At 42.4% G+C, this 27050-nt stretch overlaps 1 protein-coding gene across 2 annotated transcripts; it reads right to left on the reverse strand.

The window, feature by feature from the left end:
* Positions 1-24417, reverse strand: LOC132579468 (acyl-CoA dehydrogenase family member 11-like). Of its 2 annotated transcripts, XM_060249847.1 has the most exons (14): positions 23839-24417; positions 21096-21328; positions 16104-16203; positions 13358-13475; positions 11239-11381; positions 10965-11114; positions 9662-9756; positions 7235-7334; positions 5700-5840; positions 4834-4926; positions 4167-4274; positions 3321-3492; positions 2400-2466; positions 1-663 (listed from the first exon to the last, which is right to left on the reverse strand). In XM_060249847.1, the coding sequence occupies exons 1-14, from the start codon at positions 24136-24138 to the stop codon at positions 537-539; spliced, it is 1947 nt and encodes a 648-aa protein (XP_060105830.1). In that variant the 5' UTR covers positions 24139-24417; the 3' UTR covers positions 1-536. The 2 variants fall into 2 exon arrangements, with proteins under 2 accessions (XP_060105830.1, XP_060105831.1); XM_060249848.1 differs by lacking the exon at positions 4834-4926.
* Positions 24418-27050: the final 2633 nt, after the last annotated feature.

The following is a 27050-nucleotide window of genomic DNA, read 5'->3' on the forward strand; positions in this document are numbered from 1 at the left end:
TATCTGCAATTTTTTTTTATTATTCTTTCCAGCACTTCATCCAGACAACACGAGAAGTAATGCTTCTTTTTTGGAAATGAATGACTTAATTATCTCTTAAGTGCTCAGTACGACACTAAGAAATTATCAAGGTCAGAGCCCCTCCTACATTACTGTACCCATGTATCAAAATTAAGATGTGAGTGCAGGAAGATTGAGCCGCCTGACTAGGTTAATCAACTTAAACAAAAATCATGCTCTCTGGGCATCAGATTAAACTTCTGAAGGTTTTGGGGGGGGGGTTCTTCCTGTCTAAAAAAATGTTCTACCTAACTAGAGAATTTTCTACCTAACTAAAGTTTATAATATTTGAGGCACTTTTCTTTTTTTTGCTAGAAAGAGGAAGATTAGTCAGTGCTGTGAGGCATGCACTCATTCATTCTCCCCCACAATCACTATTACGTTCATGGCTTTGTTTTATCAAATACACATGACTATGCCTTCACCTCCAGCTGCTTTTCATTCCAAACAGGTGCATGGAATGTTTTGATTCTTTGTCACAATTTTCCTTCCAGAATTGGACCTCCATCATAAACTAAGGAGAGATCAAGAAAAGCTGCTTGGGTGTTGTATGAGCCAGCCTTTTCTTCTTCGTCTACAGGGCAAAGGTCTTGCTGACACCACCTACGGGAAAAGCAATACATTTATCCAATTTAACATTAAACTGTAATTCAGATTTAAGCTTTGTTTCAGTGTTTCTTTGATTTTTTGTGAACTAACGCTGAACTGGAAAACATTGTCTCTTGTCATCTCTCTCTCTCTCCCCCCGCCCCCTAACATGGCCAAATCTGTGGTTGTGGAGACCTGAGCTGTGGACAGAGATAGATCATTGTACAAGTCTGAAAAACACCCCAGATTTGCAGAAAAATTAAAAAACACAATATGGGAAGTTTTATAAAAACCCAATAATAGAAGCAGTCCCTGTAGTTTTAAGAAACATATGTTCCCTCACTGTGGAGCACCTGTATTGCCAGGTTTCAAGCCTCCATTTCTGCCAGTAAAAAAGGAGAGGGCAGGCCTTTTCTAGGACTGTTTTGGCCTTTAGGGGGGCTAGTCAGTGACTCATCTACATCACAGGGGGATTATGAGAATAAATTGGAGGAGAGGAGAATTATGTAAGTTGCTTTGATCCCTTTTATAGAGAAGGATGAAGCATAAATTAATACTTATGGCTGAAGCTGGGGCAGATAAAAGGTAAAAATAACTGATGAGTGGGAAGGATAGAAGAAAGCAAGGAAAGGTGAAGACATGGGGGTTGCAAAGAGAAGGAAAACAGGAAATCCCACAAATCCTTACAGGTCACCCACTTGCAATCATCTAATTCTGAACCAGGCCACGGAGTGTGGGCCACCCCCCCCCTTCCCACAACAACAAAAAAATTACACAATGGGTCCAGGGACAGATCAGAGGATTTTCCTACAAGCTTTTGGGAACCCCAGTTTATAGAAAAATGCTTAAAAGTACATTGGGGACTTAGGAAAACCATAGAACCATAGATTTATAAATAATAAATTAATAATGTCTGCTTCTTTAAAAGATCTTGGTGGCCATTTGGAGAGTTGATAAGTGACATTGCTGAGCATTCCAGGCCCTTGGGGGGGGTGTTTAAAAAGAGGAAGGGAAGGGAAATCTGGAGTGGGGGGACAGAAAAGGGGAAACAGAAGAAGAGATTGGATTTATACCCTGCCCTTTACTACCCAAAGGATTCTCAGAGCAGCTTACAATCATCTTTCCCTTCCCCTCCCCACAACAGACACCCTACGGGGTAGGAGGAGCTGAGAGAGCTCTCCCAGAACTGCTTTTGAGCAGAACAGCTCTTTGAGAACCTGTGACTGACTCAAGGTCACATCAGCAGATGCATGTGAAGGAGTGGGGAGTCAATCCCAGTTCTCCCATAGAAGAGTTTGCGCACTTAATCTCTGCACCAGACTGGCTCTCAAGATGGGGAAGGCAACAAAAATGGTGAGTGAATGAAATGAATTAATGAGTTTGGGAATTAAGAGGAAGCCAGGGAAGAAACAGGTATATAGTTAGCAAGGGGAGGAGAACAGGCTGCAGCCAATGCCACCTGCAAGGCTAAGAGGAAGAGGGACAATCTGTTTGCATCCCCTTACTACCAGTATTACACAGCCCATTGTCTCAGACCCTGTATGAGTCTACTTCATACTCTTCCATCTTTCTCTCTGGCAGTGCACACCCCTTCTGCCTTTAGGCCCTGAGAGAAGGTTTTGTCACATTCAAACAGGTCTCCTTCATACTTTACAACAGCTGAACTGACATCAACATTTTATGACTGTCCTTCTGTGACAGCTCAGTCAATATGGGGGAGGATAGGAGAGAAAATCAGGCATCTTTGGTACCTTTGAGCAGCAATGGTGTCTGCAGTTGAGGCATTGGGCCTGCTGGCATATTCCAGTAAAAGCACTCCTGCAAGGAGCAAATGCATTTCCAAACTAGGTTAGTAGTCCTGGAGGAGGTATCTACTACTTGCAGTTTTTCTAGGCCAAGGATTTAGCCCCTCCATCTAGTCCAGTGTGTCATCAAAGTCACAATATTCAAAGTTCTGGTGCTGTCTCCTTCATGGATGCTTTGTGACAAATTTGATTCTATGAGCAAAAACCTGACAGGGGCTTAGGAACAGGCAAGGGTAAAAAGGGCACACTTCCTTATGGAAATAACATAAATGCAAGTCTATAACCTATGGCCACTGCATAAATGCTCTTCTCTCCTAACCCTGCACAGTGAGTTTATAATTATTTTAAACTATGGACATAACATCCACAAAGCAATGAAAATCTCAGAGAAGTGCGAAAAGGGCCTGAATGTAAGTGATGCAAAGAATGCAATTTCGGGGAAGAAACGCTGCTGCTAGAAATAGATTCTTCCTCCAGTACATACTGGGAAGGGTTCAGAAAGAATCGAGTCAATTATACAGATTTCTGTGTATTCTTGACTCAATGAAGAGTCTCAGTTTTGAAATACAGCCTGTGATATAGCACAACCAAAATGGATTATCTGTTTGCACAATTTTTTTAAAAAAAATGTAAATAAATAGGTGCAAACATTAGTTGTATGGGAATAAATAGGAAACCCTTAAAGTTATTGTTATGCCAATAAAGGTTTTTGATTGGAAATAGGAAACCTACTGGGTATATTTTCATTCACGTTCATAGAAATGTGATTTGATTTCTAATAATCTGAATGAAAGATGCATCTCCTGTAAGCCACAGCTATGATCTAAGGGCCATATGTTTGCCTCAAACCATAATTTTTGTCATTACCTCCATATATCCGGGCTAGAGAGTAGGCAAAGTCCCTTGCTGCCAGCTGCATTGCTGCCTCCCTCTTTGAACCCACTTTCTGGATAAACTGTCCAAGCTTGTGGAGAGCACTTTGAACTGTCTGCACAGAAGGCTTCAGGTCAGAGAGGCTGAAAGCTGCCTCCAATTTGTCCTGCAAGAAAACCAGATATGTTAAGTTTCCAAAGGTCTAAAATTATTGGCCAACCTCAGTCCTTGTAACTAGAAAGAGCTGTTTTGAAGGAAGTGCCATTTATTCTATTATCTTGGAACATGGGATGCTCCATTTTGCTGCTGTCTCGGCTCATAGCTGTTATTCAACTTATTGTTTGTGTATTCATCTTATATGTTTAAAAACTTTTAAAGTCAGAGGTCAACCCCAGAAGGTTACCTTGGAAGAGCTTATATGGTGCTTTTTCCCCCTCTTCTGCTCCTTTTCAGTTCCAGACATGTCATTCATACTAATACTCTGAACTGATTTGCTACCAGTGAGTAACGCCACTCCTACTTGAGTCAGAAAAGTGCACCTCCCTGTCCTGATTCCAGTTCTTTAGAGATGTCTTTCCCCCAGTAATGCCATATGAAATCTTGATTGCAGATGCTGACACAAGATGACTATTTTTGACTCACTGTAGCAGCACAATAGACGCCACAACATAATTCTTCCCTTTTCTTTAGGAAGACAAACTTATCAAGGCCTGTTCAGTTGCAGCACTTTTGCTTGGTCTTCCTTGGCAGCTGGTTTGGTACATTGTTGCTAAATGCATTTGCAAACTGAGCGGCAAGGGACAATTCCCTAAGGCAAATCAATAGCATAAACTTACTTACCTGTGCAGAGGAGAAAAATGCATCTAGCACTTTTCCTTGACTTTTCAAGAGAGAGCGGAGGACATCCAAGGAAAGGATATTGGTAGTTCCTTCCCAAATGGTCAGCACCTGTTATGGGAAGGGAGATGCAGTGCTAAAGCTGTTCAAGTATGGGAAAGTGAGATTCATTGAGGTTCCCACCCACAGCGGATCAAGACAGTGGCCAAAATATAAGTTACTGAAGGAGACTGGACTATTAAGAGCCTGGAAGAACAGCTACAAGTCCTTTGTGATTAATTCTGCTTGCAAGAATCTTTCCTGTGTGGAGTGAATGTGTGTGGGGGGAAGGGAATGGTTATACTACTGTCATGTCTAATAAAGGCACAACAGCTCACTTCTACAGTGCAAAGTCCTCTCAACAGAAAGTTCTTCATAGTGGAGGGGGTTCAACTGCTTAATCTTTGCCCTGCATTCCAAACTCTAGTGTCTGCAGGGAAAACAAGATCTGAAACGTCCAGAGGGTACAAGCAGCTTGGGGGAGAGGAAGTATATACATATTTCAAATAAATGCAGTACAAAGCTTTGGAACCCCATAATGCAGAACTTTTCTCTCCTTCCTCTGACCCTTCAAGGAGCAGCTGGGGGGGGGGGGAGCAAAAGACCACATTACTGTGTGGTATTTCCTTACCTGGGCATCTCGGAGAGCAGCTGGGAGGCCTGTGTCTTCCATGTAGCCTTGCCCTCCAAAACACTCCAGCCCTTCTGAGGCAACAGCAACAGCCTGCAAAATTGAACTGTGAGGTTGTGTTTACATCCCCACATAGTTTGCAGAAAGGCAGATCACCTCTCAATTCTCAGCTGTCCTCATACTTATGTTTGGTTCACTGACATGTATTGGGTATAATATACAGTGCTTGCTAATAATTGATACTTATCGTATGGCATTAGCCAGGAGATCCTAAGATTGTCTGGCAGCTGGAAGTTCTAGCTCTTTCAGCATTCTGCACTATTAGGTTGTGAGCTAGATTTGTTTTTTTAAGTCAAATACTTCAGAGGTCATTTGCCATTGCCTGCCTCTGACCTGATATTCCTTGGAGGTTGCCCTTCCTACTACTAGCAGCCAAAGCCAGCCCTGCTTAGCTTCTGAGATCTGACAGAATCAGGCTAGCCTGAGCTAACCAGGTCAGGGCCTGTTATGTACTGTCAAGGTGCAGAACAGGCACAATACAGCCATTCCATCATGAACTGTCTGTAGTTGCTGAGGTCATTTATATTTATTTAACGTTATATGTTTAAATACTTATGCCCTGCCTTTCCTCTTAGTTTAAGGCATACAGAACAGAGATGGCTGAAACTTGATCAAAAAAAGCAAAGATAGGCTGAGACTGAGGCCAGACAAGAGAAGTCTGAAGGAATTGTTGCTGCTAACATTTTGTCCTTAAATATAAACACAGAACCAAATCCAGTGTGGGGCACTGTGGCTTCTTCTACTACTTCCCTTTATGCCTCAGAGTACAGGAGAGCACAGGAGGAAAATGCCCCAATGAACACTACCTGTTTTCCTGTGTAAAGTTTTGTAACAGGTGTGAGCAACCTGAGCATGTGCCGGTCCTGCTCGGTGGCCATGTTGGTTTCCTCCAGCCCAAGCAGTCGGCTCATCTCCATAAGAAGGAGGAATGCTCCTCGGACTTGCACCTGTGCAGTCAAGAAAGTTTGTGGGATGCAGAAAGCTTGTGGGATGCAGAATCTCCCCCACCCCCTGCTGCTGCAAAAAAACAAAAGAGAACCAAGCCAGAAATACAGATATGGACTATATTGGGAGGATTTGGCCTCACCTCTGCATTACAAGACAAAATTGCTAATCTAACATTGAAAATGGTTGCTCTATTTCCCCTCAAGTGTTCTGCATTGTCCAGCCCATGCTGTTCTGTTGTGCACTATAGCAGCTGGCTGCGCTTAAAATCAACGTGCTTCCAGTAGTGCTGACATTTATATAGCTTGGCGGGGGGTGTTCAGAATGTTTACTATGCATTCTCTTGCTAATCTTTACAATTGACCCTATATTCTAGCTCACTATTCTTATTCATGTGTGTCAGTGAATGCTACACACAATGGTTTTACAAAACATTAGAGCAAAGCAGGACCCATCTGAGATCCCAGCTGTTGAGATCATATGACCCAGTTTCACAAATCACTCTCTTATCTGCTGCACTACATCAGCTAAATTGAACAGTTAAGGACTTAAGGTGAATTTCAGACCTGGCAATCTGAGCGTATATAGGTCAAAAGTCATGCATATCCTTTGGCGTCACTGAGCCAAGTTTGATAACTTCCTCCAACCTACATGGCTCTTCCTCCAAGGAAAGAACCACCTGCAATGGAGAAAAGCTCCTTAAACTGGAGGAACTTCCTCTAACCTAAGGTAGGACCACCAAGAAGAAAGACTGACAATAAGCGAAACAAATCTTCCATTCTCCAGCGGTCCTAGGGATATACAAAAGAGGTATACCCCAGGATGCGAAGAACATGGCTCCTAGGCCAGAAGGGTGTGCTGTAGAAGAAAGATTGACAGCAAGTGAAACAAATCTTCCATTTTCTTCTGACACAAGGATGCCCAAACTGGGGTTCTTTCACACATATTGTGTGGCTCTAGAAGCCCCCACTGCCCCATCGGCCAGCTTGGAGAAGGCATTTTTTTCTTTAAATCACTTAGCCAAGCCAAGCCAGCTGCTTGGAGAATGCATTTAAAGTTAAATTTGTTTTCTTTCAGCCTCTCCCTCCCTTCTCCATCTATTCTCCTTCCTTCTTTCCTGTCTGTCTTGCAAATCTCAAACAACTAACTTTCATCTTCTGTGGCTCTCAAACATCTGACGTTTGTTCTGTGTGGCTCTTCTGTTAAGCAAGTTTGGCCACCCTTGCTCTAATACAGCAGGTAGGGGTGTATTCCAGCACAACTGACAAATATTTTGGAGACCAATCTACATGGATGATCTTGCTCACTGAGAACTTTACATGACTGCTGAGGTCTTTGCCAGGCATTTCCTGTAAGCAGTCAAGGACAAAGATAAGTAGCCCTTCAGAATGCTTACCTCCATCCGTGCCAAGGTCTGCATGTGCAAGGGGTGCTCCTTAAGAGGCTTCCCAAAGGCCTCCCTCTTGGTGGCATAGTCTCTTGCCATAGTTATCATCCTGGGAATGGGAGTGAAACAAGTCAGCCAGGATTCATTTCATGATCTTATTCCATACCTTCATTCAGGGGTCCCCAACATAATGCCCATGGGCACCAGGTACCTGCTGACACTTTGCCTGGCACCAACCAAGTGCCCTTAGAAAGTGGGTGGGACCAGGTGGGGCTTTTGCCTAGGAAGGTTTCTGATTGGCTGTGCAGATTTTAAAAAATGTTGGTTTGGCACCACAGCACAAGGATCTTCACTATGTGACTGAAGTAAAGCTGCAGCAGCCATTTTATGACTGGCCTCACCACCTGCAGCAGCTGTTTCATGGCAGTAATTTTGTGGCTGAACCCCACACACTGTCAGAATTACAAAAGTGCCTGCATGCTCAAAAATGTTGGGGACAGGTACAAGCAATAAAGGTAATAAAGCACAAGAAGAACTAATAGCAATTTTACTGTCTACAGCAAGACTCACCTTAGCAGTCAAATGGGTTGACCACTCCCCACAAACGATACAATTACGGCATGAAAAAAATTGGGAATGCTTTATAATGCACAAATTAACATATACTTTAGCAATCTCAACAGAAACACAATATCAAAACAAAGTAGTAGCAGTGTGGTATCCATTTATTACATATATGGCAGAACATGAGCTAATTCCGAAGAATCATTATTATAATAGTTTAATTTATTTTTGATTTATGTATATACAGACTTGGCTCTGAAAAAAGTAATAGTAAAGACTGACTATTAAGAATAACCACAAATATTGATATCAGTATAATATGAGCTTAGATGTGTAGAAAATAGCTTATGCAGTATTTTCTGTGTATTAATTCAACATAGACATATGACGTTGGCATATTTAATTTACTTCCTAATTATGTCTGTAATAGTGATAACTTCATAATAAAAGTTATTGAAAATTTAAAAAACAAAATGTTGGGGACCCCCGCAGTCTCACCTATGATGGTCACATTTAGAGTCCCACATTAGCTATGTGGCCTGCTGTCAGTGTAACAACCTATCCCATTTTCAAGAAGAAATGTCCTCTGTTTCTTTCTCAAATGATAAAATTACTTTATTTGCAAACAAATAGAAATTGTGAGGGATGAACTGAACCCTTGTTGTATGCAATACATTGGAAAGCTAGCTCTGAAACTCTACCATGATTAAAGAGGCATTTTCAGAATCTATTTGCTACTATACTCAGGTCCTTTGGTTCTACACAAAAGATCACAGTGCAGTAGTGATGCGTTCCTGCAAAGGGTAAGCAGGGTAAAAGACATCCCTTATCATTTTTCATCCACAATTCTCTCAGAGTACAAGTGCCAGCTATGTCTGGTTTAGGAGTAAGCCAGAGGGTGGCCTGGAAGTGTAAGGTAAAAACTAAGATGGAGTGCAGCCGAACAAAATGGTTCCTGGCAGTTAAGTACAAGTCTGCATTTGCTGTTTTGGAAGTAAGTTCTAGGGTGTCTGTCAGGCTAATTGTCCCCAACAACTTAAAAATAAAGAAGTATCTCTCAGCATTATGGAGCCCACAGGAAAGAAGATAATTCCCCCCTTTGCAAATCCGAACATCTAGTTCCTCCCTTCCTCATCCGATCACCCTAATTGATGAGCTATTCACCCAATTTTTCTCTCCATCAATCTAAGGTCATCAACAAACATTAGCATTTTTACCTTCTTGGCCAAATTACATCAAGACATGTTATCAGTTCCTGTTTACACCCAGAAATCTATCCCTGCACATAGATGCAAATATGGCAACATCTCTGTCTTTTCCTGGGAACCTCATTCAGTATTTCCCAGCACATTGTTTTACTTTCAGTAAATCCATCAGTACATTGTGTTAGTGGACAGATACATGAGCATGCCCCCAGGTAACATTTTTGCCTATATCTGGACTAGCACTTCTCCATTGTGGGTGTGTCTTGCCTTGGGCACCCACTGGCATCACCACCAAATTCGTTTGGGTCATTTTCCATCTTTACTGCCTCTGCTCCATGGACTTCTGGCCCTCTGAATGGTAAATATATTTCCCCCAACCTCTCTTATCCCTGTATTTCTGCAACTTGCATTTGTTTTTCTGTGTGCATTTATTCTCTGTATGTGTGTAGTATTTTATTATTTTCTCTTAATAAAACAACCTCCCTTGGTTAAGTAACCATCTGATTAATCCTGAGAGTCCTCTAGGGAAAAATCCTGGTGTACTATTGGTAGAGAGAGCTCACTGTTACCCCCCCACACTAAGCGTAAGATGTCTTTTAAGAGCTAATATCCCTCCCACACACACACACACACACTCCTTTGGGTAACAATAAGGGACAGAAATTACCTTCTCATGATTGCGACTGAAGAGATGGCATTATGGATCCTGGTGATGGTCAACATGTTAGCAATGGAGGCCACACCTCGACCCTCAGCAGAGAGCTGGAAGAATCAAAGTAATAGCTTAGACTGTGTTTTGGGATATGCTCTGTCAAGAATAGGGCAGCACATGGATTCTGTTTGCTCCCCCTTCCTCTATTCTCTAGGCAGATTAAACCCTATCTAAATCTCCACTCTGGGCGTGACCTATGCAGAGAGTTGTGGTAACCAACATCAAATTCCACAGCCAGAATTATGCAAATTTTGAACATTTAGCCAGGTAAGTGGATGATGGTATGCTATTCAAGATCAAAGATGGCAGGGAGGGTCAAAAGCAGTGTTCCCTCTAAGCTGAGTTAGCATGAGCTAGCTCCCAGATTTTTAGCCTCCAGCTCACACATTTTTGTCTTAGCTCAGGAAGGACGACCCCGGAGCACAATAATGTATGCAGTAGCTCAAAACTTTAATGCCAGTATCTCAGCAAGTAGAATTTTTGCTCACAAGACTCTGCAGCTTAGAGGGAACATTGGTCAAGAGTGGATTATATGCTATGATAATAAGGAAAAGGAAAGTGAGAGCGGTGTTTAAAATGTAAAGCCTTCCATGGGCCTTGATTATTTTTTTAAAAATGCAGTATGCAGGGCCTGAAAGGCAGAGGTGTTCCACCAAGCTTTTGCATAAGGACAGTGATGGCTGCCATGCTGGCACCTTCTTCCCACCCGCTTGGGGGGATCCTCCTACCCCTGATGTAACGACTGGGAAATTGAATAATAGCACTTTAAATGAGATGCCATTGGAATTTATAAGTTCTTTTTAATGTAACTGATTTTATTGATATTAATATATGCACTGGCTGGGATGGGGTGATTTATTATTATTATAGTATTGAAACAGTTATGATCACAGGTGGATGGATGGAGTTATGTGGAAGCTACAGAAAAGGATGCTAAACCTCTCTCTCATACATACAAACATGCACAAAAGCTCTCTTCAGCCTGCCTCTGGATTCTGGAAGATTTAACTAGGCATCTTGTGTATTTTCATGCTCTTTTCATGTGACAACTTCCTTTTCCTTAAAAAGAAAACAAACTACAATTTGGAGCATACTGCATTTATCACTGGCTGTCAGGCTCAGCTCCTGTACAGTTGCCCCTTAAATGCACAAAACTCACAGAGACCTTGTTCTTCCCAAAAGTATGTTCCTTCCCCATCTCACAGAGATAGGAGGGTTGAGCCCAATATTTCCCCCAAGAAACCCTTCTTAGGTTTACCTGATGTGCTTTGGCTCCATCTAGGAGGAGCTCAGCTGTTGGCACTTGCTTTGTGCCCAGCTTATCCTTCAGCCGTTGTATCTGGATTCCATTAAGCTTCCCCTCGTGATCCCGTGTTTCCAGGTAGAACAGAGATAGGCCTTTAGAGCCCTATATCCAGAGAGATGCTCACATGAGAAAACTCTTGACAAGCAGCAATGAAGGACAATGGTAAATATGCTACTGCTTATGCATATGTCTCTTTCAACTTCCCAGTCTCTCCTGGGAAACTGACCTGTTCTACCTGCCCCTCAGCAGTTATGACCCTTGCCAGGGTCAGACTTATGTCCGAGTCAGCAGCTGATGTGAACCATTTCAAACCATGGAGGGTGTAGCTGCCATCAGGCAGTTCCCGGGCAACTGTCTCAGTGCCATTAGCTGCAAGAAAAAAAAATGCAGGATCTTAGCTGCTGGAGAGTCTTTGTAACCAAACAATACTGGCTGGAAGTTGAGGAAGAAAATACTACTGGTTGTTTGGTGTTGAATCAAACTTGTGTGTTGTAAAGTGCCATCAAATTGCACCTGACTTGGTGGAACCTCCGCAAGGGGCTTTCAAAGCAAACTGAGAAGCAGAAGAGACTTGCCATCACCATTCTCTGCAGAATCTTTCTTGGTGGTCTCTGTTCCAAGTACCAACCCTGCTTAGCAGCTTAGATCTGATGTTTCACCTATGTTTAAGGCATGCTGCCTTATTTCATATCAAACATAGGTTAAACATATAGAACCAGAACCCACACAAATTACCATATCTCAATCACCACCTACATTCTCCTAGTGATTGCCTCAGTGCTAGAAGATGTGTGACACAGGACAATAGCTTGAGGCCTTGGAGAACAAAATTCAAATTTCACCACTGACATGGATTGGTTGTATGGTTTTGGAATAAGTTATGCATTTCTTAATTGCTCTTCTGTACAAACATGCAAAATATTCCATTTAAGATGGATTGCCCATAAGGAAGTTGCCCTAAGAATTCCCATGCTCCTTTTGGGAGTGTCTACAAGATCTCTTCCTCATTCCAAGCAAGACTATGTGTGGTTCCAGGGGTTTTCTCCTTCAAGGCAGGAAAAACCTCCTTTGTTCCAACTTAAAAGAAGTGGGAAGGCTGCAGTGCAGATAGCGGGCATCACTGCACCTGCGCTAATGCAGATTGACATCTCATGAAACGAGGTCCGGTAGAGCACTCTGATCAACCAGCGACGGGACCCACATGGGATAGAACGGGAGCCTGGCTGTTGTCTGATCAGAAAATTGGTTTTGCGGATTATAATAGAGGTGCGTTGCAGATGGATTTAATGGTGAGTGTGACCGCACTCCAAGGGACTCTCAAGATTCTTCTCCAGCTCTATTTTGCTCCCCTCCAATACACTGTAGCCCTTTAAAGAGTTATATTTGGTTGCCCTTCCCAGTTGAGCCTGTGTTCCTTTAACCACAGTCCAGCTGTAAAGGGGGAAAGTGATGTTGCCCAGCATGTATGTGTGTGTGATAAAACCTCAGGGTTTTATTCACCAACACAATACTAAAGAGGAGAGGGATGAGTAGCAGCAGTGTGGACAAAAGTGAGACAGGAGGCTGGACATGCTCTGGTCTGATCCAGCAGGGCTCTTCTTATGTATGTGGCCAGGACCATGTTCAACCCATCCCTTCCTGTCTCCATTCTGATTACCATTGCTTCTGCAATGTGGGCACCATTTTGCAAATCCATTTGGAGTGCTCCTAGAACTATTTGGAGTGCTCCATTTGGAATGCCCTTACAACTATTTGGAGTGCCCCAGGAACTTCTGGGAAGGGTCCTAAATATCACTTCAGGTCATGTAACCAGAAGTGATGTCAGACATTGCTGGGACACTCTAGTAGGCACCCCCTGTGTGTGTATATATATATATATCTATATATTTATATCTATATTAGAGTATAGTAAAACTCTATAGAGATCTTGAGGCAGATGCCTGGAGTGCAGCTATGGGGGGAGGGCGCCAGTTCAGTCCTTCCACCCGTTCTTGCATCCGAGGCGAGGGAAATCACTAGCTTAGCAGCAACTGCCACGGGGCTTCCAGCCCTGTCAAAACCACAGCATCACTTTTAACCTTAAATTTATCCTTTTGCTGCTATAGCAGGAGACCTGGTTCCTCTATCGAAAACAGTATCCCAAAATAAGAGAAACTAATAGATGAAAAGGAATAAAATTTCACAGAAGACCATCTTTAAAACATAAATGCAATTGATGAAATAAATGTGGATCCATTCAAATCCATTCACTGACTGTTTTTGAAAAAGTTCAATTTTATGGGAGAAAGAGCAGGGACAGCAGAGAGAAGAGATCTGGTGGCCCTCCCACTTCGTGGCATGCTTACCAACATCAGAGCCCCCTTTGCGTTCAGTCATCCACTGGCCAGAGGTCCAGAACTTCCTGGGGTCGCGTGATGTCAAGTTGGCATAGGCTTCTTGCACAGGTGTGGGAATGCCCAAAGACTGTTTGAGTTGTAAGGTGGGGGGGGGGGGGGGGATGAGAGAAAAACCAGGATTTCCTTAGATGTGGAAAATGTCCCTAAATCAGCTGGGGTGTATCTCAGTGCCTAGGGCTATGGGATTGAAACAGAGACACATTGGTCAGAATGGTGATTTCATACCAAGTGCACACAGGCCCACAATCCCATCCTTTTCTAAGGGAAAAAGAAGATAGGGGACACTTTCAGACAACCCCTTTTGTGACCACTTGATGTGCTGAATTAGCATGTCTGACAACCACAATACACATGGAGAGTGTCCTAATCCTTGTGTTTATCCCTGTTAGTTCTAACAAGCAAACAGCTTAGTCTCCATTGGGGAGAAAGGCAGGGTATAAATTAAGTAAATAAATACATAATAAATCCTGCCTGCTGCTGTTCTACCTCTCCAATGAAATACTTTCCTGCGTCTAACTCTCCTGCTGAGCACACATACACCTTGATACTTCTGCCTCTGGAAGACAACTACCTAGAACAGCTTTAAAAAAAATTCCTTGCATCCCAGCTGCCCCAAGGAAGAGATTGTTTCCAGTTTCCTCACAGGTTCAGAGTAAAGTATTCTGCTATCTGCAAAGGTGCCTGATGTGAGCTCCAGATCCGGGGACTTGGTAGGATTGCCAATCTCTAGGTGCAATAAGAACTGCAAAAATAGAGAGAAGGTTACACAACAGGGTGCAAGAAGAATACCATAGGTATCATAACCCCAAATAACAAAGAATGGTACACAAATCCAAAATTTGTAATAATTACATCAATAATAAAGCCTTATGTAGACAAAATTATAACAGAGTATTCATATGCATTTTAAAACCAGAATGCCACAAAGAGGGATATAATCCCAATGTCCAAATGTCAAATATAAATTTCTCATATTATCTCATTGGATATCACACACAGAGCCCCTGGCCTCATATTTGTACAGAACAAAGAGTCTACAAGAAGCAAAGTTATGTTGTTTCTCAATAAAATGGGAAACCAGGGGTGCATTAGTCACCCCATAACTTGAATATCCAACAAGTTCCTTTAAGATAGGAGTCTATGTGGATATTCAAATTAAATACTGTTATCCCTTATGGTTTAAATTTAGCTCTAGATTTTGCATGTTTCTTATGAGATCTCTTTATGCCAATCAATTTCATATTGGACTTAGTATGCTCTTCTTTGCATTAAGAACCTGTGTTTGAATGTATGTTTTCAACTTGGAAACCAGCTGTGTGTAATTAATGCTTTAAATTTCCTTGCGTCTTATTTCTCATCACTTTATTATAATTTTGTATAGACAAGGCTTTATTATGTAATTATCTCAATATTTTGTGTATTATTCTTCATTATTTGGGGTTATAATACCTAAGGCATTCTTGCAATCTCCGGGTGGGGCCTGGGGATTTCCTGCAATTTTAATTCATCTCCAGACTACAGTGATCAGTCACCGTGGAGAAAATGTCTGATTTAGAAGGTGGACTCTATGGCATTGTACCCCACTGAGCTATCCTCCCTTTCTCAAACTTTGTCCTCTCCATGTTCCACTCCCAGGGCTTTTTTTAAATCAGGAACGCAGTTCTGGCTGACTTGGTGTCAGGGGGTGTGGCCTAATATGCAGATGAGTCCCTGATGGATTTTTCAACAACAAAAACCCTGTGTTAAATAATGGTGATGTCAGGGGTGTGTGGCCTAATATGCAAATGAGTTCCTGCTGGGTTTTTTTCTACCAAAAAAGCCCTGTCCACTCCTAAATCTCCCGCCTTATGAGAACCACGGAACACAAGGTTTTACTGGTGTCCCCCATCAGGTTTTCACCTCAGCTACCTTAGTTTGTTATATTTACTACTCCCCCTTTCCTAAAAGGCTCACCAGATCTAAGGCTGGGGTGTGCTATCATGATTGCTGTCATTATCTGCAGAGGAACTGGGAAGTGGCTGCTTGCTATTTCAAAATGCCTTCAGCACAGATGCAGGCATGCCAGCGTAACAAAGGGAGAATGTGGGATGAAGGGCAGCTCCTATGACCAGGGCTTTCTCTGTAGAAAAAGCCCAGCAGGAACACATTTGCATATTAGGCCACACCCTCTGACAGCGCCTTTGTTTTACATGGGGCTTTTTGTAGAAAAAGCCCAGCAGGAATTCATTTGCATATTAGACCACACTCCCTGATGCCAAGCCAGCCGGAACTGCGTTCCTGCTCAAAAAAAAAGAAAGAGAGAAAGCCCTGCCTATGACCAACGGAAGAACACATGGGAGGGGAAAAAATCATTTCTTTACTCCGTTTGTATCCTGCCCTTCCTCCAGAAGAGTCTTTCAGCTTCACCATAACCCTGCAACATAGATGAGAATCCAAGCAACTCTCTTCCTTATGGGATGTGAGATGGCAGAGTGGATGAGCACATAAAGGGAAGAAACAGATGGTGACAGACGATTCCATATGTGGTATTAAAAAAACCCTTAATGGTTTGTTGAGGGTGTTGTTGAAAGTGTTTAGGGAGGTAACACCTTCTGAATACGGTTAAGGTAGCTTACTTTGGGAGCAGCATTTTGAGCATTTGTAACAGGCCTTTTTTATTAATGTAAAAACAATGCAGCACAAGCTGGATTCTCACCTCAATTACTTTTGCTGCTCCATCAGTCATGCCCAGAGGACATGTGAAGAGGCCAGCAGAAGGTGTATACAGGTACAATTTGGCCACCTGATAAACCCGGCTGCAGAAAGACAAAAATCAGAAACACAAGATGCCTTTAATATTTCAATTCCTTTTAAAGGATTTTCCAAAATTATCCCAAGTCATCTACAAAGACTCTTAGCTTATAAGTAGTGTTCCCTCTAAGCTAAGTTAGTGTGAGCTAGCTCACAGTTTCTTAGCCTCCAGCTCACACATTCTTGTCTTAGCTCAGGGAAAATGCCCCAGAGCAAGCTAATTTATGCAGTAGCTCACAACTTTAATGGCAGTAGCTCACAAAGTAGAATTTTTGCTCACAAGACTCCACAGCTTAGAGGGAGTCTCTTTTTTCATTTTTATACCTCCAGTCTGCTCATAATTTCTTATGTCTCTATTCAATATTTCAAGGACCAAGATAAACAAGAGGGAGGATAATAGGCAATAGGGATGGGCACAAACTGGGGAAATGGTAGTTCATGTTGTTTTGTGGTTCATATAGTTGCCAGAACCAGTTTGTGGTTCGTTGGCTCAGAACTAGCAAAGGACTACTACAGGCTATCTGACACTGGTTGGAGGTGATTGTGGAGACCAGTGGGGGGATGACCGGCCTGGGGATTCCAGTACTCCTGGGGAGGGGAAGATATGATGGTGGGAAGAGACAGAAATGTAATGAAAGGTGGCGGAGATGTGTGAGAGCTTGGCCCCCTTCTAGTCTGTGTCCCATCCCAAGGGTGACAGGGGGTGGGGACAGGTTGAACTACTCACCTCCATCACTGGTGTTATGCAATGCCAGGTCCATAAATAATAAGACTGTGATCCTTCGGGACTTTCTGTGTGAACAGGATATGAACCTGGCATGCGTGACTGAGACATGGGTACGCGAAGGGGAAATGGTAGCCCTCTCCCAGGTAGCGCCCCCCCAGGATACACAGTCTTTCACCAGTCACGGACTAGTGGGCGGGGGGGAGGAATGGCATTATTCATACGGGAGGCTTACTTCTTCAGGGCGCTACCAGCGCCAGAGATTGACGGCATTGAATGTGCGGGTCTGAAGTGGGATGTGGGAGAGGGGTTGGCGATCTGGCTGGTGTACCGGTTGCCTAGCGCACCAGCCAGCGCCTTACCGTCCCTGATGGAGGCCGCAACAGGCTGGGCGTTGGAACACCCAAGGCTTCTAATCCTGGGTGATTTCAATGTCCATGCCGATGATGCGGACTCCAATCGGGCGACGGACCTAGTGTCATCCACGGCTATGCTAGAACTCTCTCAATTTGTAGCCACACCCACTCACCAGGCCGGGCACATGCTGGATTTGATCTTTGCGTCGGGGGTTACAGTGACCCAAATTACTGCTGATGCGGTGCCATGGTCGGACCACTATGCCCTGAAGATCTGCATGGATGTGCCACCCCAAACCTGTCTAGGCGACGAGTGTATTTTAGCTCGCCCAAGGAACCTAATGGACCCACTATGGTTCCAGAGGGAACTGAGGGATCCCTGGCCCCCTGGCAACTCGCTCGATGACATGGTTGAGCTATGGCCAAATCGGCTCACCATGGCCATTGATGAGATTGCTCCTCAGCGTCCTCTGCACCCCCGTGAAAAGATGGCGCCGTGGTATAATGCGGATTTGTGATCGATGAAATGGAGGCTCAGATGACTAGAGATGCGATGGCAGCGGACTCACAACGAAGCAACCAGAGCATCTTATAGTAAGTATATGAGATCCTATGAGATGGCAGTTAAGGCCACAAAGAAAACTTACTTTGCGGCCAAGATTGCATCCGCGAATTCACACCCAGCACAATTATTTAGTATCATTCGGACTCTTACAACTCTGCCACAAGGCAGACCAAACTATAGGGAATTAGAAATAGGCTGTGAGGCTTTTGCAACATTTTTCACGGATAAAGTCTCGTTGCTCCACCATGACCTCCCTGCCACAATTGAAACAGTAAGTGAACTCGAGGCTCCATGCCTATTTACAGGGTCGGTTTTCGACAGTTTTGCATCACTCAGCTTGGAGGAAGTTGACAGAATACTCGCAATTGTACGCCCAACAACATGCGATTTGGACCCTTGCCCATCCTGGCTGATTAAAGCTTGCCGGATGGAGCTTCAATATCCTGTACGGGATATTGTAAATAGGTCCCTCTCGGATGGACTTTTTCCAACACCTCTTAAAGAGGCGGTAGTCCATCCTCTCTTGAAAAAACCAACATTAGACCCGGCCGAATTGGCGCATTATCGGCCGGTCTCAAATTTACCCTTTTTGGGTAAAATTATCGAGAGGGCAGTAGCGTTACAGTTGCAGAGCTTCCTGGAGGATGCTTCCGTCCTAGACCCACACCAGTCCGGCTTTGGGACGGAGACAGTGCTGGTCGCCTTAGTAGATGATCTCCAGCAACAACTGGATCGAGGCAGGTCAGCAGTGCTGTTGTTGTTGGACCTGTCGGTGGCGTTCAACATGGTCGACCATCAGTTGCTGGTTCACTGCTTCGCCGATGCAGGGATTCAGGGCTTAGCCTTACAATGGCTTTCCTCCTTTCTCTGTGATTGGGGACAAAGGGTGGCGATAGGGGGACGATCGTCCCAGAGGCATCCGCTTAATTGTGGGGTGCCTCAGGGGGCAGTGTTTTCCCCGATGTTGTTTAATATCTACATGCGCCCCCTTGCCCAGATTGTCAGGAGATTCGGGCTGGGTTGCCATCAGTATGCAGGTGACACTCAGCTTTATCTGCTGATGGATGGCCAGTATGGCACCAAAACTGTTTTTAAAATCTGTTCAATGTTTAAAGTAATTGTTACTTTTAATTGATCTTACTGTAATTGTTTTTATTGCTTTATGGTTTTGTTGTTTTATTGTGGATATTTAATAATGTTGTTAGCTGCCCTGAGCCTGCTTCGGCGAGAAGGGCGGGATATAAATGCGAAAAATAAATAAATAAATAAATTTGTTTCAGGAGGTATAAAACTCACCAGGAGTCTTCAACGGGTTCCCCTCCACCGGCCCTCCAAATATGGCAATGATTGGATTTGGAATGTCCAAGTTCCAGCCCCCCAAAGTGGGTTCTCCCAGAAAAGCTCAGCTTCAGCTCTCACAACAACCAATTCTTCTCTCTTCGTGCTGCAAAATGGGACCCTCGTGATTGGCTTTCAGAGCTGCCATTCAAGCTACAGGCAACTGCTATGGGTATTTCTAGGGCTGCCAAAATCTACGCCCAGCATTGCCTAGGAATTGATTGAATCAGCATTATGCTGTCTGGAAAAACAAACTGCAAAAATGAATCAAACAAATCACTGAGAGCCAAACTGGTTTGGCACAAACCATGAATTGGTTCAGCTCACGCACAAATCGTGATTCATGGATTGGTTCATGCCCATCTCTAGGAGGCAACCCTGTCTTGTCCCTTTTTGATCTCACATGGTTTAGTTAAATCACTAAATACAAATATGAATTGTATGTTATTCAGAATAATTACATTAATCCTAAACAGGTCTATTCAGAATCCTTGGATCTATCAAATGGGACTTCCTTCCAGAAACGTTTTCTTAGGCTTGCACTGTAAAACATGGGGCAAACAAATTTTTTAAAAATATGTCAAGATGGGATAAAATGCAGTTGTCTTTGTTGGAGAGAATACTGTGATTAAGATGAATGTTTTACCTATGTTGTTTTTGTTATATGTTGTTATTTTTGTTCCTGCCAATACCTATTTTGACATCCGATATTCCATTCAAACTATGGCAGGACATATCTAAATTTATTTTGAATTTGGAAAAAAGAGAGTTAAACATAAGGTATTACAAGATGCAAAGGAAATAGGAGGCTTGGGTTTACATGACTTGAAACTATACTTGGCTGCAGGGAATGTAAATTGTAAAATTCGACTATGAAAAGATTTGATAACAGAAGGATATACTTGTCAATTTTTAATGCACAATTACAAGAAAAGTTTAAAGCAGATAAAAATCTTACAGTTTTGAAGAATTCTAAAACTGAATTTGAAACAGAATTATGTACAAATGATGTTTTTGCCAAAATGTATAAACTTTTGTTGAAATTTGAAACAGAAGATAAAATGTGTGAAAGTGTCTATGATAAAATGGGCTAAAACTATAGAAATATAGAAATTTAACAATAGGAAAATACAAAAGGGAAGGGCCTCAAATTTATTTTAAGCTCCAGTCTTAAAGAGAATTTTTACAAAATGATGCACCAATGATATATGTCATCAAATAAATTAGTTAAAATGTATGAAGTATATCAACTATATATTGGATATGTGAACAAAATGAAGGGACTTTTTATCATTTATGGTGGGAATGTAACAAAGCTAAACAATTCTGGACACAGATATACTCTTTAATTCAAAAGATTCTAATGAAACTAGAGGCTTTTCTTTTGGGACTAATGGACAGGCAGCTAGAAAAAAAAATGGAACTTTATTTTTATACATGACAGCAGCAGCAAGATAAATATTTGCACAAAAATGGGAAAGTTTGACATTACCCACTGCACAGGAATGGTTGTGAAGATGATGGAACTTGCAGAGATGGCTTACTTCCTTAATAAGAGAAAAATACATTATCTACATTTATTGCTAACTGGAAACCCGTTATAGATTTTTGCAGGAAATAGAAATAAATGAACAGATGAAATGTGGATTTGAGGATTAAGGGTGGCAAAAATATTAGAGGTCAGGGAAAAAAAGAGAACCTTATTTATTTGATACTAAGTGTTAAGTTTGTAATTTCTTTTGTATTTGTCATGGAGAAAATTGGAAGTCACTTCTTTATATTTTCTTTTTTCAATCCTTCCTGCTTTATTTTATAGTTCTGCATCTCTTTTTCTTAATATTTTCTGGGAATTTTGTCCTTTTGTTTTAAAATCTCCTTTATAAAAATTAATTGGGGGGAAAATCCATATTTTACCTCCAGCTGGAGTATCGCCTCTCATAAGCCTCAGCAATCAACCCCTCCTCGGCTGAGATTTCCTTCATCTTTTTCCAGGCTGCGCAGGTGATAATTTGGTCCACACGCCTGCCCCAGGCATCAAACTGCTGCAACCTGGGAGGGTTTAACTCACACTCATGTCCCAGATGGTCAATTTCATTCTTCACACGAGCCCCAAACCTCTGGAGGTCAGCATTTATCTCAGTAAACACCTACAAAGTAGGAGTGCAAATGTTTAGGGGGAGGGGAGATGCAGGACAAACAGTAAATATTTGGCAGTGATAGTCAGCTACTGAATTGTTTGCTCTGTAACATGATCCTGGATCTAAAGTCATTTTTCTGTGAAATGGGGCTGAACATTTTGATGCAGCTTTAATAAGGTATCTAATACTGATTTGAGGCCCATGCAGGGCTTTTTTTTTTTAGCAGGAATGCACAGGAACACAATTCCAGATGGTTTGGCATCAGGGGTGTGGCCTAATATGCAAATGAATTCCTGATGGGCTTTTTCTACAATAAACACCCTGGCCCCTGCATTTCCATCTTCATCTGCTCAGGAATTACACTCCTTCTAATAAACTCTGCCGCAACACTGGTTTAATTCCTTTTCCCCATTACTCCCTTTCTATACTTACCAGCATACCCCACCAAGCCAAAAGGAATGCTTAGCTGACCACAACAGTGTTTTATGTAACTATGCCAATAGGGGATGACATTTATTTGTTTGCTTGCTTAGAAAGTCAGTCTTAAAAACTGATGCCTTGAAAGTTAGTGATTTGACCCTACATTTACTAGAAAGTGTGTTTACTCTGTATTTTTAAAGAGTGATTGCAGCTGGGAAGGTGCCCTAAATTAGCACCTTTAATCTGAAAAGAAACTGTCAATAGATGTTAAACAGGTTCTTGTTCCACATGAATTAAATGGCTAGTTAGTCTCTCACACTGCTTTGGGGGTTCTTCAGTGATCTGTGCACAGTGATAATGTGGTATTGTTGAGAAAGTCTGCCCTTTGGGCACACCTGACACTGCCTCTGAATCAGACCCTCAGTCCATCAAGGTCAGTACAGCTTACTTTGACTGGCAGTGGATTTCCAGAATCTTAGATCATTTGTATCATCTATCTGGATCTCTTAATGAATGTCAGCACACATAGGGTGCATTCATGCTACAATAAATAATGTGTTTTGCAACTGGATTTTTGCTATTCTTACACAGTTGCAAAATGCATTATTTAGTGTAGTGTGAACACATCCATAGTTCTGTCAAGACAATAAATCTTAGAAGTCTTCAAATTATACAAAGTAGACTTAGAAAATTAGCAACAGTAAGAAACTAAGCCAAAAGTCAGGAAACAACAAACTAGACACTAATCACTAAGCTTGGTATTAGACAGCTGGTATATCTGAGGCCAAGTTTATTATTTATTTATTGGATTTATATCCCACCCTCCCCGCCGAAGCAGGCTCAGGGCGGCTCACAACAATAAAAACATTTATAATTCTAAACTTTAACAGTTAAAACATCAAACAAATTAAACAATAAACAATTAAAACAGATTAAAACAATGTGGTGCTATGGTTAGGGAGAAGACATTCCACCAGAAGCTGCCACAACAGAAAAGGCCTTATCCTTAGGAGCCACCCACTTCACTTCTTAAGGTCTCACCTGAAGCAGTCATTAGATAGCAACCTCAGGTCTTGAGTAGACTCTGGACTGAGTAAGTGGTTGTTCAAATATATCCCTTAGTCTCTGTTTAGGCCTTTACATTTAAGAACCAGAGCCTGAACTGAGCCTGGATATCAACAACCACTCAGTAGAGTTCTTTATATGGTGGCAAAATGTGTTCTCTTTTATCACAGTGCCTCACTGCTGCATTTTGAACTAACTGAAGCTTCTGAAGAACTGTTAAACAACTGAGGAGGCTGGTCAGAAATTGTACGTGCTACGTGCTGTGTACTACAGATGAAATCTGACATTCATCTGCAAACACAGCTCTGACAGCACACTTCAGGCTATGAACCTATCAGTTAAGGCGCAGTGCAACTCTATCTGTTCTCACGTGATCCCAGCTTCTTGACTGGCGCTGCCATTAGTCAACAGCAGCACCAGTCTTATTTGGATTGAGTTTCAATTGCTTCTGCAGTAAATTAAAAGTGGAGTCGAAACAACATATTTTACTTACACACACATCCATATATCCATCCCCCATAAAAATCTGGCATTCCCCATTCTCAGAAGAAAACCTTCTGAATGAGATAAGAGGGTTATCACAGTGCCTAGCTGTTGCATTTTTAATTAACAGAAGCTTCCAAAGAACTGTCAAAGGCAGTCCAATTCCCTATAGACTGGGAATCATTTTATGCATTAGGCTATTAAATTTGTGCAACAGGAAGGCAGTGATCCTTCTGTGATAATAGCATGTTAAACAGGTCTAGCTTTTTCTATATGAAATACTGGTGTTTACATAATTTATTTACTTATTTTATTTACTTTAAATTTGTATATCGCCCATTCAACATACGGACTCTGGGTGGCTCACATTATAAAATCAAACACATATAAACAATTTATAATTTAAAACTTTTAAATGGTGTTATAAAATTAAATTACAAGGATTTCTGAGATAATGTATTTGAAGGGCTTTGGAGAATCTAAAGTGCCACGCAAATAGTTATTATTATGGAGGTATTATGGAGGTACATAATAGAAAACATAACCCAAACCTTGGGTGGTAGAAGTGATTTCAGGTAAGCCTGAAGAAGAGGGTCTTCCAGATATGGGTTTCCAAGCTGGGGTGGTTCTTGACAAAAGATCCCAGCTTCTGCTCTGGCAAATGATGCTCTTGGATGTTGCCCGGTGTATGCATCCACCATGGTTTCTGTTTGTTGATTCCACTTTTTAGACTGCTGGATTCCTCTGCGTCCCAAAACACAATACCACTCTTTGCAATTTGACAGGCACGGGCTCAGCTTAGAAGAATTCCAGATGGGCAAGCAGCCGATATAATAGATCCTCGGAAGCATCTAGATTGCAGTTTAAAATGCCGTTATAGCACACATCAATATGTATAGAAGTTTACAGGTTGAACTTCACACTAAAGAGACACCACCGTTTCCGCGCTACAGGGTTGCCTTCATTTCCCAGGGACTTGAAGGTGGATCTGTTGCTTCGGGTTGGCAGGAGGAGTTCGGCAATAGCACCTTTGTCTGCAGTTGCCAGCAGTTACCCCCACGTCTCGTGTTCCACATTAAGTTCTGGCTGTAGACATATCATGCATTTTCGTTCCCTGTTTTCAGACTCCCGTCATGCAATACGACGATGCTGTAGCCTTTCTTATACTTCCCCTCCCCCCTTGGTTCTTTGCATTTGTGTTGTGACGTTACCGGAGGGGGAGACACCCTGGAATGCTGGCGGGGGGAGGGGGGCGGATGGGGGAGAGCAAGACTTATCCACTTGGCTCGAAATCTGATCTCGTAAACAAACTTGCCTAATACTTTTTAAGGAAAGGAAAGGTCCCCTGTGCAAGCACCAGTCGTTTCCGACTTTGGGGTGACGTTGCTTTCACGTTTTCACGGTAGACTTTTTTTATTTTTTACGGGGTGGCTTACCATTGCCTTCCCCAGTCATCTACACTTTCCCCCCAGCAAGCTGGGTACTCATTTTACGGAAGGATGGAAGGCTGAGTCAACCTCGAGCCGGCTACCTGAAAATCCAGCTTCCACCGGGAATACTTTTTAAAAGAGAGGGCTGTTTAAAGAAACAAGCATGTGGGGGGTGAGTTCCTTGTTTACTCTGATGCCTGCTCCACTTAGAAAGTTGAGAAGCTTTTTGTATGGAACCTTGGTTAGCGCAGTGATTAGTGATAAGTCTCATAATACAAAGCTTATGAGTGAATCTTGTGGGGAATTTTTTTTAAATGGACATTTTTTTAGAAGTTCTGGCTAAAGTTGCTGTCAACAGAAATAATCATGATTCCCTGATGTTATTGTTCAAAGTGTGTGTTCAAAGATGTTGAAAACGAACAATTCTCTGGATTATTATTTTCTCAGACAGCAACATTAACCCAAAGAGAGATGGGGGTTGCTTTCTTTAAAAATGCCAATTTTTCAAAATAAATAAATGATATATATTCCCCTCCCCTCCCCTCCAATTCAAACTCATTAGCTTTGTGTTATGAGACTCAGTGACCACTGCATTAACATAGTTTTTTCCCCCCTCTAATAACATCACAGTGTTACAACGCAATTAATGATTTGGGGTTTAAAAAAATAATTTATTTATACAAATAATTTGTTTTAAAAGATGGGGGATTTATCTGAGTAAGGGAGGGAAGACAGTGGACTTGAATGCAGGAATTCCATACTTGGAAATGGCAAGACTAGATGCAAAGAAACCCTGCAGGATTCAGAAACTGCTGGGCGGGAAGAAGGAACATAAAGATCAAATCCTGGCTTGCAGGATCTTGTGTGGAACCATTTTGTGGTTCTAATGTTTGAGGATGTGGACATCAGAGAGATAGTAAAGTAGCCTTTGTTCTGCCCCTTCCTGTTTATAGGAGCAACTTTATAGCTAGAGGAAAGTTCACTAGGTAAGAGTTAAAAGAGGCCCAAACAGGGGGTTGTTTCTTTCAGCTAGTTAGAACAGGAACATTTCTGAGATTTACAAATGCATTGTGGACTGCAAGGCTTAAATGCTGTTATAAATCTGCTTTCCTGCATGGGCATTAATTGATTCAGAAACCAAGAGCATTTAAAGCTGCCTTTATGTTTCTCACATGTGCACACTACCAGCTGAAGAAGGGCTGAAATGTGATTCAAGCAGAATGTGTGAATTCTGTCTCAGTCCCATCACTGTACCATTAGCTAGCAGCTTGCAACTCTGCTTCCTGTGTCTGCAGTTAGCAATTGGCACTCCATTTCCTCTGTCTGGAGTACCACACAACACACCTGCATGCGTGAGATATGGTTTAACTGAGGAGGAGAACACCTGAATTATCATTCCTTCTGATCTTGTGCATTAGTGTGACTGTCACACTAGGGCTGATTCGGCATTTGGTGTTTGCCTCCCTTTCGCTCCATGTGGGTGTGATTTCCCGATTCCGCACTAGAGGATTTCTCCCGGATCCAATTCCCAATCTGTTCCGTGTGTTCCGATTTTGCATTACTGCTGCTCCCGGAGTTTCCCCCACAATCATAGCAATTTCTCCCTCCCTCATACATTTCCCTTTTTTTTTTAAACACTCATACTTGTTCGCGTTACAACGCGATCGTCTTTGTATGCGTTACAACATAATGCCAGAGGCATAATACTGGCAAAGTCACGTGTTTTCCTTTCGCCCTGCCATTGGCAGGTTATCTAAGCCCCGGCAAATCTGAGTCGGCGACCCACAATTTTTATCCACACAAGCTGAATGTTAAGCACACAGTTTTCCATTAAAAGCTATAACAAATTACAGATGCATGAAGGTGGGGGGGGGGGAGATTTATGCAGAGGGGTTAAGGGAGAAAGTTTCCCCAACCTATCAAAAATATAAACCTATAAACATAATCAAATTCCTGTTCCCGTTTGAGGCCATACCTGGGGGGGGGGTCGATAAAGGTGGCAATCGCACATCTTTAAAGTTGTTCGTGTAACGTCACTATTTATTTAGTTGCGTTGTAACAATCTTATTTGGAAAAAAATTATAATAGGAGTGATTTTAATCAGAGGGGGGAAGAAAGTAATCACAATGCAATGACACATTATCAAAATCTGTAGGGTGTAGGAAAAGTACCAGACGCCACGCTGGCAAACCACATGGAAGCCTGTGCTGCCTGCACCCGACGTAGCCCAATCAGCAAGTGCCTAGTGTCTCATGGCGTAAAGAGCATGTGCAGTCCTGTGGCCAAACTGTCCAATCACTGGCTTACACATGGATTTAAATAAAGCAGCGCTC

Source organism: Heteronotia binoei, chromosome 11 (assembly GCF_032191835.1).
Source record: "Heteronotia binoei isolate CCM8104 ecotype False Entrance Well chromosome 11, APGP_CSIRO_Hbin_v1, whole genome shotgun sequence".
In the NCBI taxonomy this organism is placed as follows: domain Eukaryota; kingdom Metazoa; phylum Chordata; class Lepidosauria; order Squamata; family Gekkonidae; genus Heteronotia; species Heteronotia binoei.

Excerpts from the sequence above, each read along its gene's own strand:
- LOC132579468 (XM_060249847.1), bottom strand. The coding sequence starts at position 24,138 with ATGCTTCCGAGGATCTATTATATCGGCTGCTTGCCCATCTGGAATTCT. Across the intron at positions 4,927-5,699 it reads AACTTTACACAGGAAAACAG|GCTGTTGCTGTTGCCTCAGA; the intron begins GTAGTGTTCATT and ends TCAATTTTGCAG. Across the intron at positions 2,467-3,320 it reads TCTAGCCCGGATATATGGAG|GAGTGCTTTTACTGGAATAT; the intron begins GTAATGACAAAA and ends TGCTCCTTGCAG.